The 13,546-nt window shown below is 34.7% G+C and overlaps 1 protein-coding gene across 8 annotated transcripts in view; it reads left to right on the forward strand.

Annotated features, from left to right (window-relative positions):
* The window catches only part of GULP1 (GULP PTB domain containing engulfment adaptor 1), a 165,535-nt gene that overhangs the window by 130,765 nt on the left and 21,224 nt on the right, over positions 1-13,546 (forward strand). For all 8 annotated transcript variants that reach the window (XM_052792411.1, XM_052792407.1, XM_052792410.1 and 5 more), the window contains 3 exons: positions 644-781; positions 3,341-3,457; positions 3,836-3,928. In XM_052792411.1, coding sequence (XP_052648371.1) covers positions 644-781; positions 3,341-3,457; positions 3,836-3,928 — 348 coding nt within the window. The remainder of the gene's footprint in view (positions 1-643; positions 782-3,340; positions 3,458-3,835; positions 3,929-13,546) is intronic.

A 13,546-nucleotide genomic window follows, 5' to 3' on the forward strand; every position in this document is an offset into this window, starting at 1 on the left:
CAACTTTTTAAATAGCTGGAACATGCTTTTTAATGGAAAGTAAAATATATTATTGAAAATATGCAAATAATAGTGTTTAAAAGCTGTTTATGTTGCACCTTAAGTAAGCAATTATTTAGATGTCTGATTTATTTCTCTGTGCCCCTGTATTTGGATAACACAGTCATTTTATTTCTGTTTTCTATATTTATGATAGAAAGGCTTATTTCAGTAAAACCGTTTTAACAAACCCTGGGAGATGATGAAATCTGAAGGTGGTGTGCACCTGGAAAAAGAACAGACTATTTTACATAATCAGTCCCTAAATAAATTGCACAGGGATGCAAAGCAACAGTAAAACCAGTTTTCTAGAACAGAAATTACTGTCCAAATAAACACTTCCAGATAAATGCTGTCCAAATAAAAACTTCCTGCTTACATTCAGTAAAAATGGGAACATTTGTTAAGAGATGAGTTTGCTAGCCTCTGTTAGACTTTCAAGTCCACTTTTGAGCGCTCTTGTGTACAATGAGACACATTCAAAAATGTTACTGCAACTTGCCTGCTCTTTGGTACATAAGGAAATCCAGAGATTTACTTTGTGCATCTATATCCTAAGCAAGTATTGTAATTTCTTGAAAATAATCTTTCTTTTTATTTGCAGGAAGTCCAGCATAACTGTCAACTCCATAGGATATCATTTTGTGCTGATGATAAAACTGACAAGAGAATATTTACTTTCATATGCAAAGACTCAGAATCAAATAAGCATCTGTGCTATGTATTTGACAGTGAAAAGTGTGTAAGTATGCAAGAAGCTTTGAAAGAATTTGGGTGACTGTTACAGACTTTGATTGGTCTGCTTTGAAATAAAACAGGAATAGTTAATAAAGGCAGATAGCCTGCCCTAATAATTGGAAGGTCACTTTGATATAATCTTCATGCCAGTATAGTGTCTTGTAACTTAGATGCATTAATTTAAAGGAGAGCCTTTTTCATTATTGATCTGCGATGGTTTTCTGGGACAATTCTTCTTACTACCCAGCTTGATATCCTAGGCCAAGCATCTGCAATACTCTCAGAGAACAGAGTGCATCCCACTAAGCTTGAAATGTTTGCACAGCTGTTTTGCAGATATTGCTGCAACCCTGTGGCTGAGATACCCTCACAGGCTCTTCTGCTGATGTGTCTGCCTCAGACTTCTTTTTTTTTTTTTTTTTTTTTTTTTTTTTTTTTTTTACAGCAAGGTTCCCCCTTCTCTGCCTGCCCCCCCCCCCGAGTCTATCAAGTTTGTTAATGCATGATGCACTACCAGAGAATTCATTGCACCAACCACTGATATTCTCTTGTGTCTGAGATAGAACAAGGCAACTGTTCAAAAATGCGCAATAGCAGGAAAAAAAAAAAAACACTTTAGGACAGGAAAGGAAGAAAATGGGGTCTAACTGAAACACGGTCATGTGTTTACCCTGGCAGAAAGTAATTAACAAATAAAAACACTGGAATCAACACAAAAAATGGATGTTCAGGTTTTTTTATAATCTGGAGCCTCTCTTTTGTTTTATTCTGAAGCTGAGATATCATACAAAGGAAGTACTAAGGCAACAATATTTTTTTTTAGAAAAAGATGCATATTCACTTCTATTTATTTGCAATTATGTAGCATTATGCGTTACTTTACAGTGTTTCTGATGATTTTGTTGTTCACCTGCATTGCTCCAGTGCCTTCAGTAGATATTGTTCAGAATTGCTATACACATCTGTTCATTTCTCTTCAAATTTCTATCTTGAGCCTCTTTTCCACACATTCCTGTGATTTTAAATTGCCCTTGCAGTCTCTGCACACTAGTACCATTTTTATTCCAGACCAATGCACCGTTTCTTCTTCTCTCTAACCTGATACTTAACTTTGTGTCATTTTTTCCTCTGTTTCACTCTTTGTTCATTAGTACTCTCAGATTTAAAAGGATCCCACCTCAGCTGGCACTTTTCATTTCAGCCAGCCTTCATCCTTCTGAGAAGATAGGACTACATAACTCTCAGTGTCCATTACACTTCTCTTTTACTAACATAAACAGTTATTCTTTAAAGCAGTCCTAGTTCAGTTTTCTTGGTCTAATTCAGTCTAATTTGGTTGAAATAATTTCTTGTGTGTGGTTTGGGTTTGGTTTGTTTTTGTTTTGTTTTTTTTTTAATAAAGGTGGCTGTATGGGTTTTTTTCACAGTAAAAAGATAGAGGGGTTAATTCCCCATTCCTGTAGAACTCAGGTCTTCACACACCTCTACTGAATGACTTTACTGTTGCACTGATGGATAAAAGGCTGGGAGCGTCACATTCTGTACCATTTTTGTGCATGCAGCCCTTCATGTTCTTACAGCTAGTGAAGGAAAGATGTTCTCACATTAAGCGGAATGTTCTGCTTCCATGAGAAACAACCAGTCCAGGTTTTCATTTCAATAAAGAAGAGAAAATTCTAGTAAAGCATTAGCCAGATTAATGTTAGTTCTGATTTTTTTTTGGTCCACTGCCAAATTGTTTAAAAAAATAAAAAAGTTATTACTGTGTTTACTTTCTCTACTAAAGTTCTAAGGCAAATGGCATATCCGTATGTTCACCTTTTATTGGTGCCTCTTGTAAGTCCGCATTCTTTTCTGAAAGCTTGGTGCACTCAATCAACTTCTTGTACACTTATTTTTACCCCTGTTATGTTTAAAGTAGATTTTCTGCACTGACTGTATATACATATCACAACATATGACGTGAATCAGCATGGAACTACTAAATTACTCTGTTTTGCACATACAAGTGCAAATTCTGTTTGGTTGGATTTTTGTAATCAGAAATACTTGCGCAGATAAATACATTTATCTACAGTATGCTGATCGAGATTTTATAGGACTTGTAAAAATAAGTGTTGAAATCCAAATTTAAAAGCAATAGGGGTCAAAACATCCATTAACATGAAAACATTAATCCGTTAAAACTAAAACAACTCATTTAATGGTTGAAAAGCCTTTATTTGCTTCAGAAATCATCACGAAAAGACATACTGCAGCATACTACCTGTATTTACAGAAGTTAGAGGCATAATTTATACTAAAAATTAGCTAATTGTGTTCTGCCTGTTCAGTCTCCCTTCTTTATCCAAAGTATATTTAAGTTGCTTTCATGGCATTTTCTGTCAAGGTATTTTGCTGAAGAGTGTTTGCCATGCTCCTTCGTAGTGTTGACTTCAAGATGGATGAAGCAAACCCTTTGAACCTGATACATGGTGTGAAGTATTTTGTGATCATCTGAAATGAAAGTAATTAGATAAAATATTCTTAATATACTAATTTCAATCTTATTTTTTATGTAAAGGCAGAAGAGATAACTTTAACAATTGGTCAAGCATTTGACTTAGCTTACAGGAAATTTCTGGAATCTGGAGGAAAAGACGTTGAAACAAGGAAACAAATTGCAGGTTTACAGAAAAGAGTAAGTTCTGAACTATGTTTTTTAAAGAAATAAAAGAACATGTTACTTTATTTGTGTTATCTGCTTTCTATGACAGCATAATTTCTAGCATTATTCTCAGGTTGCTAAGAATTGCAGCAGATACTTAAAAAAGAAAACTGAAAAAAGACCTGGTAACTGTGAAAGAGTATTTTATGTTTTGCCATCTTGCATGGTCATTAAAGAGAAAAGCAAGGTTGAAATATGGAAGATACAGAAGTTTAATTGTTTTTTGTAATCAGATAACTAGTTAAACATTGCTTCTAAATCGCCAGATCTCAGATAAAACTTATTCTCAGTGGACCTTGTTGAAATGAATGAATATCTCAATAGCTGTTGCAATAACCACTTGCTTTGTAGATTCAGGAATTAGAAACTGAAAACACAGAACTGAAAAATAAAGTTCAAGATTTGGAAAACCAGTTAAGAATAACACAAGTACATGCATCTCCAGTAAGTACATGAACGTAACTCTTATATCTGAAGTTACTCTAAGTTTATAATCATTGTGCTATGATAATTATTAGCATCCATGGTGTTTCCAGTGATTGTGATTAACATACAGTGATCATGTAACATATCTGTTGAAATGCAGTATTGAAGTAACAGTAAGATTGTGACAGGCCAACAGAAGTGCAAATTGCAGTCGCTTAAATTGTGGTTCTTTAATTCCCTTGTCATATCTATTTGTTGCTGCATAAAGACAGTAAATACTCATTCTAGTAGACATCTAAGCGTGCCAGCTAAGGATCAAGAACTCTGTTCTGCACTTAAAGCGTCTGGTTCACGAATGCTAATTGGGATTTTTCTAGGAACTTTCTGTCACAAACATATTGTCACTTACAACTGACATTTTCTAAATGACTTTTAAAAAATTTTGTCTGTCTTTCAAAGGAGTCGTTAGGTCTCCGGAACTAACATTGGGTGGGTAGGTAAAAAGGAGCAAGCGCGGGTTCTTCTTCATTGGAAATTTCTAATGCTTTCTGCAGTTCCTATGGATGATCACGACAAAAGTATTTTTAAATGACTGACAGTTACTTATATCTAGGCAGGACCTCTAAAAATGCAGGTTGCGCTGCAGACTGATCGTAATGACTCCCCTCTTCTTATGAGTGTATTCTATCTCTACAGCATTAGGTAACTGTGAAAATAAATAGAATTTCTTAATGTACATATAGCAAAATCTTAGAAAATGATGGACTGCTTTTAAGCTGTGCATTTTGGGCTGCCTTGTTCCTGCTCTGGATGTGCACCATTTCACTTTAAATGGATGTTTAGAAATTTGGGCAATGTAAAAGTATGTTTATTATGGTGATGACAATTTTTCAGTAGTGTCTATGCACTTGATATTGATTAGATGGTTGTTCCCATGAGGAACTGTCATTTCATTTTACTAAAATCTGTTTAGAGGAGAGAGCACCATAAATTATAAATACTGCATAACTACCACAGTGAAAATTGTAAATTATGGATGTCTTCTCACTTACAAAGAATTCAGTGATAGCTAATCAACTTTAATGCTAGATTTAAAGTCAATTTAGTCAATTCTTTAATATTTTGTTTTCCTCAATTGGGATGACAGCTAGTTTGGTTTTATTTATGAATATAATAACTAAATGTATCTTCTAATTCAGTTAAACAGGCTCTTAAGTCTTGTGATAGATACATTTCTCTTTCATTGAAATTAATGAAGAACTTGGTAATTGCATTTAGCAAAAAAGAATATTACTAATAATGACCAAAAAATATCCTGTAGTTTGTGATTTGTTTTATCTTTTAAGACAATGGTGTCTCATTCCTTATTAAAGAGTTAAGATCTAAGTTTGTAAATTTGCCAGCCATTTGTAAATTCTCTCCCCAGATGGTGTTTTATTGTTAATTACTGTTGGTACAATGAATATGCATATTGCTTAAATAGCACTTATGCTACAACAGAATTTTATAATATGGATAATTATTCATATGGAAACATTAATTCATTTTGATAAATCACTACCAGCTATCAGTTTTCACGTATAATTTTATTGCTTTATTTACTCCTTAATCTTTAAAAAGAAAACCGCAAACAATTCGTGTCACAAATTTCTGAGTTTCCTCATGACTAGAATGGCAGTAAGGGGCATCTAGCAGCCTATTTAATACCTATATAGATTCTGCCCCAAAACAGATTTATATAAATGAATAAATATTGGAACAGGTTGCCCAGAGAGATTGGAGCTATCTGTACTCCCTGGACATACTCCTGAGCAGCTTCAGCTAATTGGATCCTGCTTCAGGCAGGAGTTTAGATTAAGCCACTTTCCTCCTACATAATTCTTCGATCAGTTGTGCAGCCAACAGTAAAACAAACAAACAAAAAACCCAAACACATTTTTAGAAAAGTGTCCTTCTCAAATCTGGGAACATAACTGTATCCACCAAACCCTATCAACTTTTGTACCTTACCCAGAGACATCATTGAAGTAGGTCTGGTTTAAACTAGATTGTGTACATGGTAAATCAGAGCTCTTAATTGTGCTAGCATAAGAGTAATATATATAAATGCAACAGTTAGGTTGAAAATAAATGAAGGAATGGAATATTGAGGTTATGAAGTGACTTCAGTGCATGGAGAAGGAAGCATAAATATTTTTAAGATAGTTTGAGTCTGATAAAGGAGTCATGAGTCAAAGTGCCTGGAATAGCAGTGCCTATGATTTGATGATACCTATATCTTCTTTTACTATGTGAGCGACAAATACGTATGAAAGAAGGAAATCGCAGACAACTCATAAGACGATTGCCTGTTAGTTTGCAATTAATTTTATATGCTTTTAATTCAAATCAGCTATCATTTCAAGCATGGCTTTGCAAAGTCTGAACTTCTATTAGAAAAAAGCAGAAGTGGTGCAAAGAATATTTTCCTCTATTTCCACATAATTTCTGTGATGAAAAAGATCAATTTAGTTTCAAAAAAAATTATTAGATTTTTTTTGGCTGAACTTAATTTTAAAACTTTAAAGTACCATATTGTTTAAAATTTCTGTACTATTGCTGCTCTATGTCTTCAGAATTAGAAAAGAAAAATAGTAGTTCTATCTTGTGATCATTTTTTCAGAGTAAAAATTTCAAATCTGCTGATAGTATTTTGTTAAATACTGAAATAAAATAGTTTACATAAATGAAGCAGAATATCCAACGTGGGGAATAATGCCTCATCTGAATCACTTCCTAAACACTTTTGGTTAGATGGGGGGAAACTTGCTTCTCTGAAGATATTCTTCCTGTTATGTTCTATGAATATAACACAATCAGTCTTGTGATTTAAAACAGATTTGTTCAACTATAAATTTTAGGTTTTCTCACAGCTCTCGTATCCATGCTATTGAATTATAAAGAGATGCCAGTGCCATAGGAGAGCTTTCTGAAGCTTTTTAAGACACAATAAGTGATTTGATTTATATATATTTAGTTAATTTGATACAGCTATAACTCCTTATCTGTCAGACCAGTTTGATGTTATGCTGTGTACTGAGGTCTAGGGAGGGATCATTTAATGATCAATGGAAAGTTTAAGCCCTTATGCTTGATACCTAATATGATAAAAGTACATGTGCCATTAACTGGCATCACAGGAGGCAACTACAGATGGTTATAAAGTTGCTTCTGTTTATGCTTAAATAGTACCTTGGATTTTGGGGTCTTATGCTTTCCTTTTTGTATTTGGTTGTTTGCATGCTGTTTGTACTTTCTCCACGTTCGCCACGTGCTGAAATGGCTTTCCTGTCTTATAGGTTGTTGACTGCGCTTTTCCTTTAGTCATTAATGCATGGTCACAGAAACACTTGGTAATCAGCAATTGATTTAGCACTTCGGAATACAACACTAGCAACCTGATTAAACAAGTATATACTTAAAGAAGCAGAAGATGTTGCAAGGGCCTATGATGACAGTTCACAGAACATGACAAATACAAACATTGAAATCACGTTGTGTGCTACATCCTCTTCTCCTTCAATCCCCAGCCCTATGGAAGGGGGACTGCAAGCCGTGCTGTCTAAGCAGGCATAATTTCAAGCTGACAATGGGTGTGTATTTTCCTTCCCCATGAGAGAAGACTTAAGGGTTTTAGTATTTATTGTACCTGTAGTGTGAAACGGTGCTGTTACAGACAGCAAGTGATTTCACTGTCATGCTTTATTTGTTAAAATAGTGATCTAGGACAGAATGTCTTTCCCACTTGTTCCCTTGGGAACAAGTAACAGAAACTCTCAGTAACTGAGAAACCTTGCCATCATTTGTATGCAGCGCCAGTCTATAATTTCTTTACTCCTACTTCTTCCTTCTGAAGTTGATTGATTTTTTTGTCTTTAATTATTTTAGACACATTAGTCTTCCTATTAATTTTAAATGAAATGAAGTAGGTAGAAAATAACTTCAGAAATTTGAAGCTCAGTTCTTTTTGTATTATTTCACTGACCCTTGACACTGTTGGGTTTTTTAAAAAAAAAAAACAAAAAAAACCCCAAAAAATCCATTGCTGCTTTTTCTGACAGTGAAGCTAAAGCTCGGGTCTTCTGATTCCCAGACCATTTTCCCATGAACAGGACCAGATTGCATCTCCTGTTCTCACTTCAGTATCAAAAAGACAATAGAATCTGAGAGCATCTTTAAACTGTGGATGGATAACTTAATATGTATATAGTTTTAAATGTTTGGCTCATTGCACATTTACAAAAAAATAATCTAGTCTCAGCGTGCTGCAGTTCTAAGTAGATACATCGAGATCATCATTTAAAATAAACTTTTCTAACTTCCTCTTGTTTAAAATGGGCTTGCTAAATAAATATGAAGACATACATAAAGCCATTGCTGGAATTCATACTCAGGATCAAATGTAATAGTATCAAGGCTTAAAATTCAGATCCACTTTTACTTCCAAAATGTTTTTAAAATATTTTGTCTATAGTTTATCAAAGGTGGTACTTCATATATGTGATCCTCAAGAACAAATAAGACATACCAGGCTGGACTGCAATATGTGACTTTACTGAGAGATTTACTTCTCTAAAAGGAGTCAGTCATGTGTTCACATATTGAACTCCTGGGTAATAATGTAGAACACTTTATTTGCAAAACACTGTGCTAAAACATCTTAATTTGCTCATCTCTGACATCAAAATGGGTACAAAGAATGTTACACATGGTGACTTACCCAAAATCCATCAGTGGTCTAGGAGAAGAAAATGCAAGCAGCGAATTGTAAGCTGAAGCTTCATTTTCAGCACAGAATTAAAAATATTTTGGATGATTGGTTAATTTCATATATAAGAGAATATTTTTCCATCTGAAACACCAGTTACTAATTGTTTTCATTAAATTCTTTTTTAGGCAGTAATAATGAATTGGAGTATTAGGGGTTTTGTTGAGAGCCCTCAATTGCTCTATTTAAGAAAAATCCACTCACATGAAAATTGAAAATAATAATAATAAAACTAATTAGGGATGACTTTTCTCTCTCCAGTTCATAAGTAGTGCAAGTTATAGGTTTGTTTGGGAAATACAAAGGGAAATCTAATCTAAAACTGCCTTCCTGATTCTTCTTGCTTATATTGCAGATTTTTAGCAGCCCATGTAAGGGTTTATTCGAGGACTCATTTTAAAATACTGGCAGACTGAGATGGGTGTAAACGATATCCATGAATAATGCAATTACGTACCATTTACATTTTTGCAATGAGTAAGTGGGTGCACAGCATTGACAGCAGTAGGCTTCTGCTTTTGAAGGATACATTTGCTGTCAAAATTATCTTGTTGCTTGGTTATTAGTGTCACTATCAAAATTTTTCTGTGGCTGTTCTAAATCTAGCCATATGGCCAAATCAACATCAATCTAATTTAGGTGCTTTTTCTATCAGTTCATAAACTGTATGGGAAAGATAAAATTTCTTTCTGAACCTATAAAAGAAGCCATTAAAAGCAATGAGATCATACTTGGAAATGAAAAAAAGAAAACTAGGTTGTATAATCAATTACTTATGCATAAAATGTATTGCGAAAGTTGAACTTCAAATTATCAATCTGCACACTTTTTCTCTCAGGATATTGTAACTATTTAAATTTGTTCAGCACATTCAGTAAATACTAAACTGGTTAGTCATCATTTTTTCTACTTTTGGGTTGATGTTTTTAAGTATGCTAGTCTTGCTAAAAGTTTAAAAAGTTAGTCCCTAAAATGTCTGTATTTGCCAATGCAGAAGTGTTATGCAATAGAAACTGTCACTTTTTTCCATTTCCTGAATGGATCTGTCAAGGACATACTATACCAAACTAGGAGTTTCCTTAGAGTAGTTTGCCTTTATAGCTGCACTTACATGTGCTGTGGGAAATGTTGGCATGGGATGTTTCTTTTGTCTCTCGCTCCCTTGCATGTACAGCTAAAGTTTCCATTACTTTTATATCTGTGCTGTTTACTTTTCATCTGTTTTAGTGGCTTGGCAATACATTAGTCACTGGTCTTTTTTGCATTTGGTCTTGATTTTATGAGGACAATCTGATTTTCATTCTGTTGTTTGCTTGTGATGACACTGCTCAAGTTTGTATCACAATAAGACTTTGGATGCTACTGCTATGTATAAATCCAACCTCCAAAGATCAGTGCATCCCTGGGAATGGTGTTTCACATGACGTCTGTTTTTGCTATTTATATTGCTAGTGTTACCTAAAGCAGCATGGGTTAGCTGTACACACAGCCTTTGTGGGTTAGCAGTTAGATACAGTTAGCACCCTCAGTTTTTATAGTGGAATGAACAGTAAACCATTGTAAACAGTAAACCACTGAGGAACATCTGTTGAGATAAGAGGTTTTTAATCTGTGGGGGCTTGGCTGAAGTTTATCAGGCATGCCTTTAAGGTTTTTGTCTTTGAGCAACATGTTTAAGGCAGAGAAGGAAACTGTGACAACTGCATGACTATGAGGTTAGATAGAAGAAAACAGGAATATTCAGGAAAATAACTTAAAAGAGAGGATGATGAAATATGAGGGAAGCAGAATTGAAAGGCAGCAGGAAAAGGTATTGGGAAAAACAGGCCCAAAAGGAACGGTGTTCTTCCGTTGACCATAAGTATTGTCAAAGTAGCAGTACGTAATACATATTCCTATCATGGCAGTGTTGCAAAAACCCACCATTTTGAAATGGAGTGTTAAAGATACTGATTGATTAGACCTTTTTTTAAAGATCTTTAATTGTGACCTAGAAGCATAGGCCACCTGCACCTACTACTCTCATTAAAAAGCTTTAACACGCTCATGAGAAAACCCCAGGATAGACATTGGAACTGTATGCATATTTCAGAAAACAGTTTTGGAATATGTTTAGCCATATCACTTAATTCATGTTTCCATTAAGACTGCCAAGTGGGAAAATGCACATGTTTTTTCTTCGCCTATCTTCTGCTCTTTCAATTTTATAATACCCTGTATTCAGTTCAGTGAGCACTTCTTCATGAGGGTTTAAAATTCTATTATGTTTGTGATGTTAAAAAAATAAATTTGAAATTGCATATGTCAGATTTCATGTTAATGAAAAAGTACTAAATGAATCGAAGATGTAGCAGTTAATTAATGAAACTGCTAATGCTTATACAGTATTTTATGAATTAGTAAATTAATATATCCTTAGTAGTCCCAAATCTCAGGTGGCTTGTAATCAGTGGGTTTGTAACTAACTGCATAATTTCCACTTCAGGTCACTCACAGTTCCCTATAACATTCACCGCAGTCATCCACTGTGACTGTTATGTATATTACCAACTTGAACGTTCTAAGGAAGAAAAACATTTTCTTATTCATTAATACACTTACGTGATTCCTATGGGGCTATGACACAGAGATTGCAATCAATGTCTTGAGACACCTAGTAAAAACAAACAATTTTGAAAAGATTTCTTGATTAGCAAAAACTCAATCATGCTACATTTTCCAGTATGATGCAGCCAAACAGCGCATCTTCAGCATCATGCTAAGTAGAATGAGGCAAAAATAAATCTTTTGACAGGCACATAATAACATCTAATCATACTAGAGACCAAGTCCACTGAACTAGCATGTTAATTTCATTAAGAATGATTTCATGTTGTTTTCTTGCATTGATGAAATGGGGCCCGAATTGGAAAGTAATATATCAACCTGACCAATACTACGTGTTCGGTGTTCCGCAGTGGGAAGCTCAGACAAAATACAATTGCCACATATAATGGCAATTTAATATATTTTTACTATATTTTCTTCCTTCATGATTTGGTGTAAGAGTATTAAGTTTCAGAAGTTATACCCTTTTTAGGTTCTATTCTTTAGAGTAAGGGTCTGTTCCTTTCTCCTCCTGCATTTTCTGAATCTGGTGATATTTCCTACATTTTAAAAGCCTTCTGTGCAATCCTTATCTTTGTGACCTTCCAATTATTATTTTCCATTGTTGAATACACTTACCTGCTCTACCTGTCCTGTCTGTGGGCTGCTTGAATATGTAGGGCTGTAAGCAGAAAGCCACTGTCAGCCTCACAGGTCTTTCTGGGTCATGGGATGCAACACATGGAACAGCGCTCACAGCACAGGTCCCAGCGCCCGCTGGTGGGCTTCTGTACTGCCCTGCAAATGAAGAATTACTAGTGAAAATCAAGACACGTTCCCAAAACTGTCATGTAAAGCTCGACACCTTATATGGTGTGAAATGTCCTAAGATTATCGCTGTTCAGGTAAATAGGAGGAAACATGACTGCTCAATGTTCAGGGCTTGAATGATACAAATAGTGTATATTCTGTTTTTGTACTGAAACCTTTCATTGCCTGGATTTGATATATGTTCATCATCCTTATACTTTTGCTGCTTTGCATCCTATATGCCTGTGGCTGGTTTCTGTATGATTTTTCATGTGATATACATGCTTGCCTATGGAAACTACTCATCCTTCACTGTTTTGCATTTCAGGGAAATATTTTGCTTCCTTAATTTGACTGTTTGTATTTAGTATCTTCCAGTGTTTACTATTATGAGATCTATTTTTTCCATATAAATGTATAGCGGCAGGTATTACGTGGTAGTAATTACAAGATAGCATTGCAAGTCTTCCACCTGTAGTCTAGTGATACTCTTGAAATAATAATCAAAACTTTATGTCTTGTCATTTTTTGCTTTCATTTTTATTGATTACCATTCCAAACTCTCTGTTTCACAATTCCAGCTTGGCAACAGATAAATTCTTTGCAATTGCAAACAACTTTTTTTTTTTTTTTTCCTTATGAATTGCAAATTTTCAATTGAGAGTTTTGTGGTGTTCGTTGGTGTTCTCATAAGTATGGCATTTTTACTACATTTGGATACCTGTACCCTTAACCTGGCTCATCTGTAAAGAAAGTGGAGAAAGGAACTAAGACTCAGTTTAATAGGATTTGAAATGTTCTGTTTTCTACATAACTCTGAAAAAATGATTTAAAATCATTGATTAAATCCTGCTCTATTGGAGTTACGCAAACTTCTAATGAAATAATCATGTCATATTGATTGTGTAACACTGTGTGAAAAGAGTAAAAACAAACTTCAAAATTTTTGCTGTGCCTATCTACCACTGCTTCAGCCTGGGCAAGTCGGAGGATTTTTTAGGCAAGACGCCTACAGCACAGACCCAATTCCTGCCTTCTCAGTGTATAAACTCTTGGCTCTAGCCAAGAACTGTCTGTACAAGAGTTCAATCCCTTCTGTTAAGATTCAGAGGTGAATCTGTCCTCTGAAGCCTTAATTGTCCAAAGCTATTTTCTTCAGATTTTGAGGTAGGAATTACAACTTGGCCCCAACAGAAACATTGGTTGGGCATGTTTCTTAAATATTTAAAGACATTTCCTTTTTGCTTTTCTTTCCAGGATCAGTCCTAAAGGCTCTTTGTTTCTAATTTCACCTAGAGAAGCTCCATTTCTTTTGAAACCTTTCAGGATTGCAGATATTTCCCATTCGGGCAAAAAATAAAGGGATTTTGGTTTTTATCAAAGCACACAAAGCCCTCAGCTTCACTCTCGATACACAGTGAATCTTGCTGGAA

This window comes from Harpia harpyja, chromosome 7 (genome assembly GCF_026419915.1).
Source record: "Harpia harpyja isolate bHarHar1 chromosome 7, bHarHar1 primary haplotype, whole genome shotgun sequence".
NCBI classification, from domain to species: Eukaryota; Metazoa; Chordata; class Aves; order Accipitriformes; family Accipitridae; genus Harpia; species Harpia harpyja.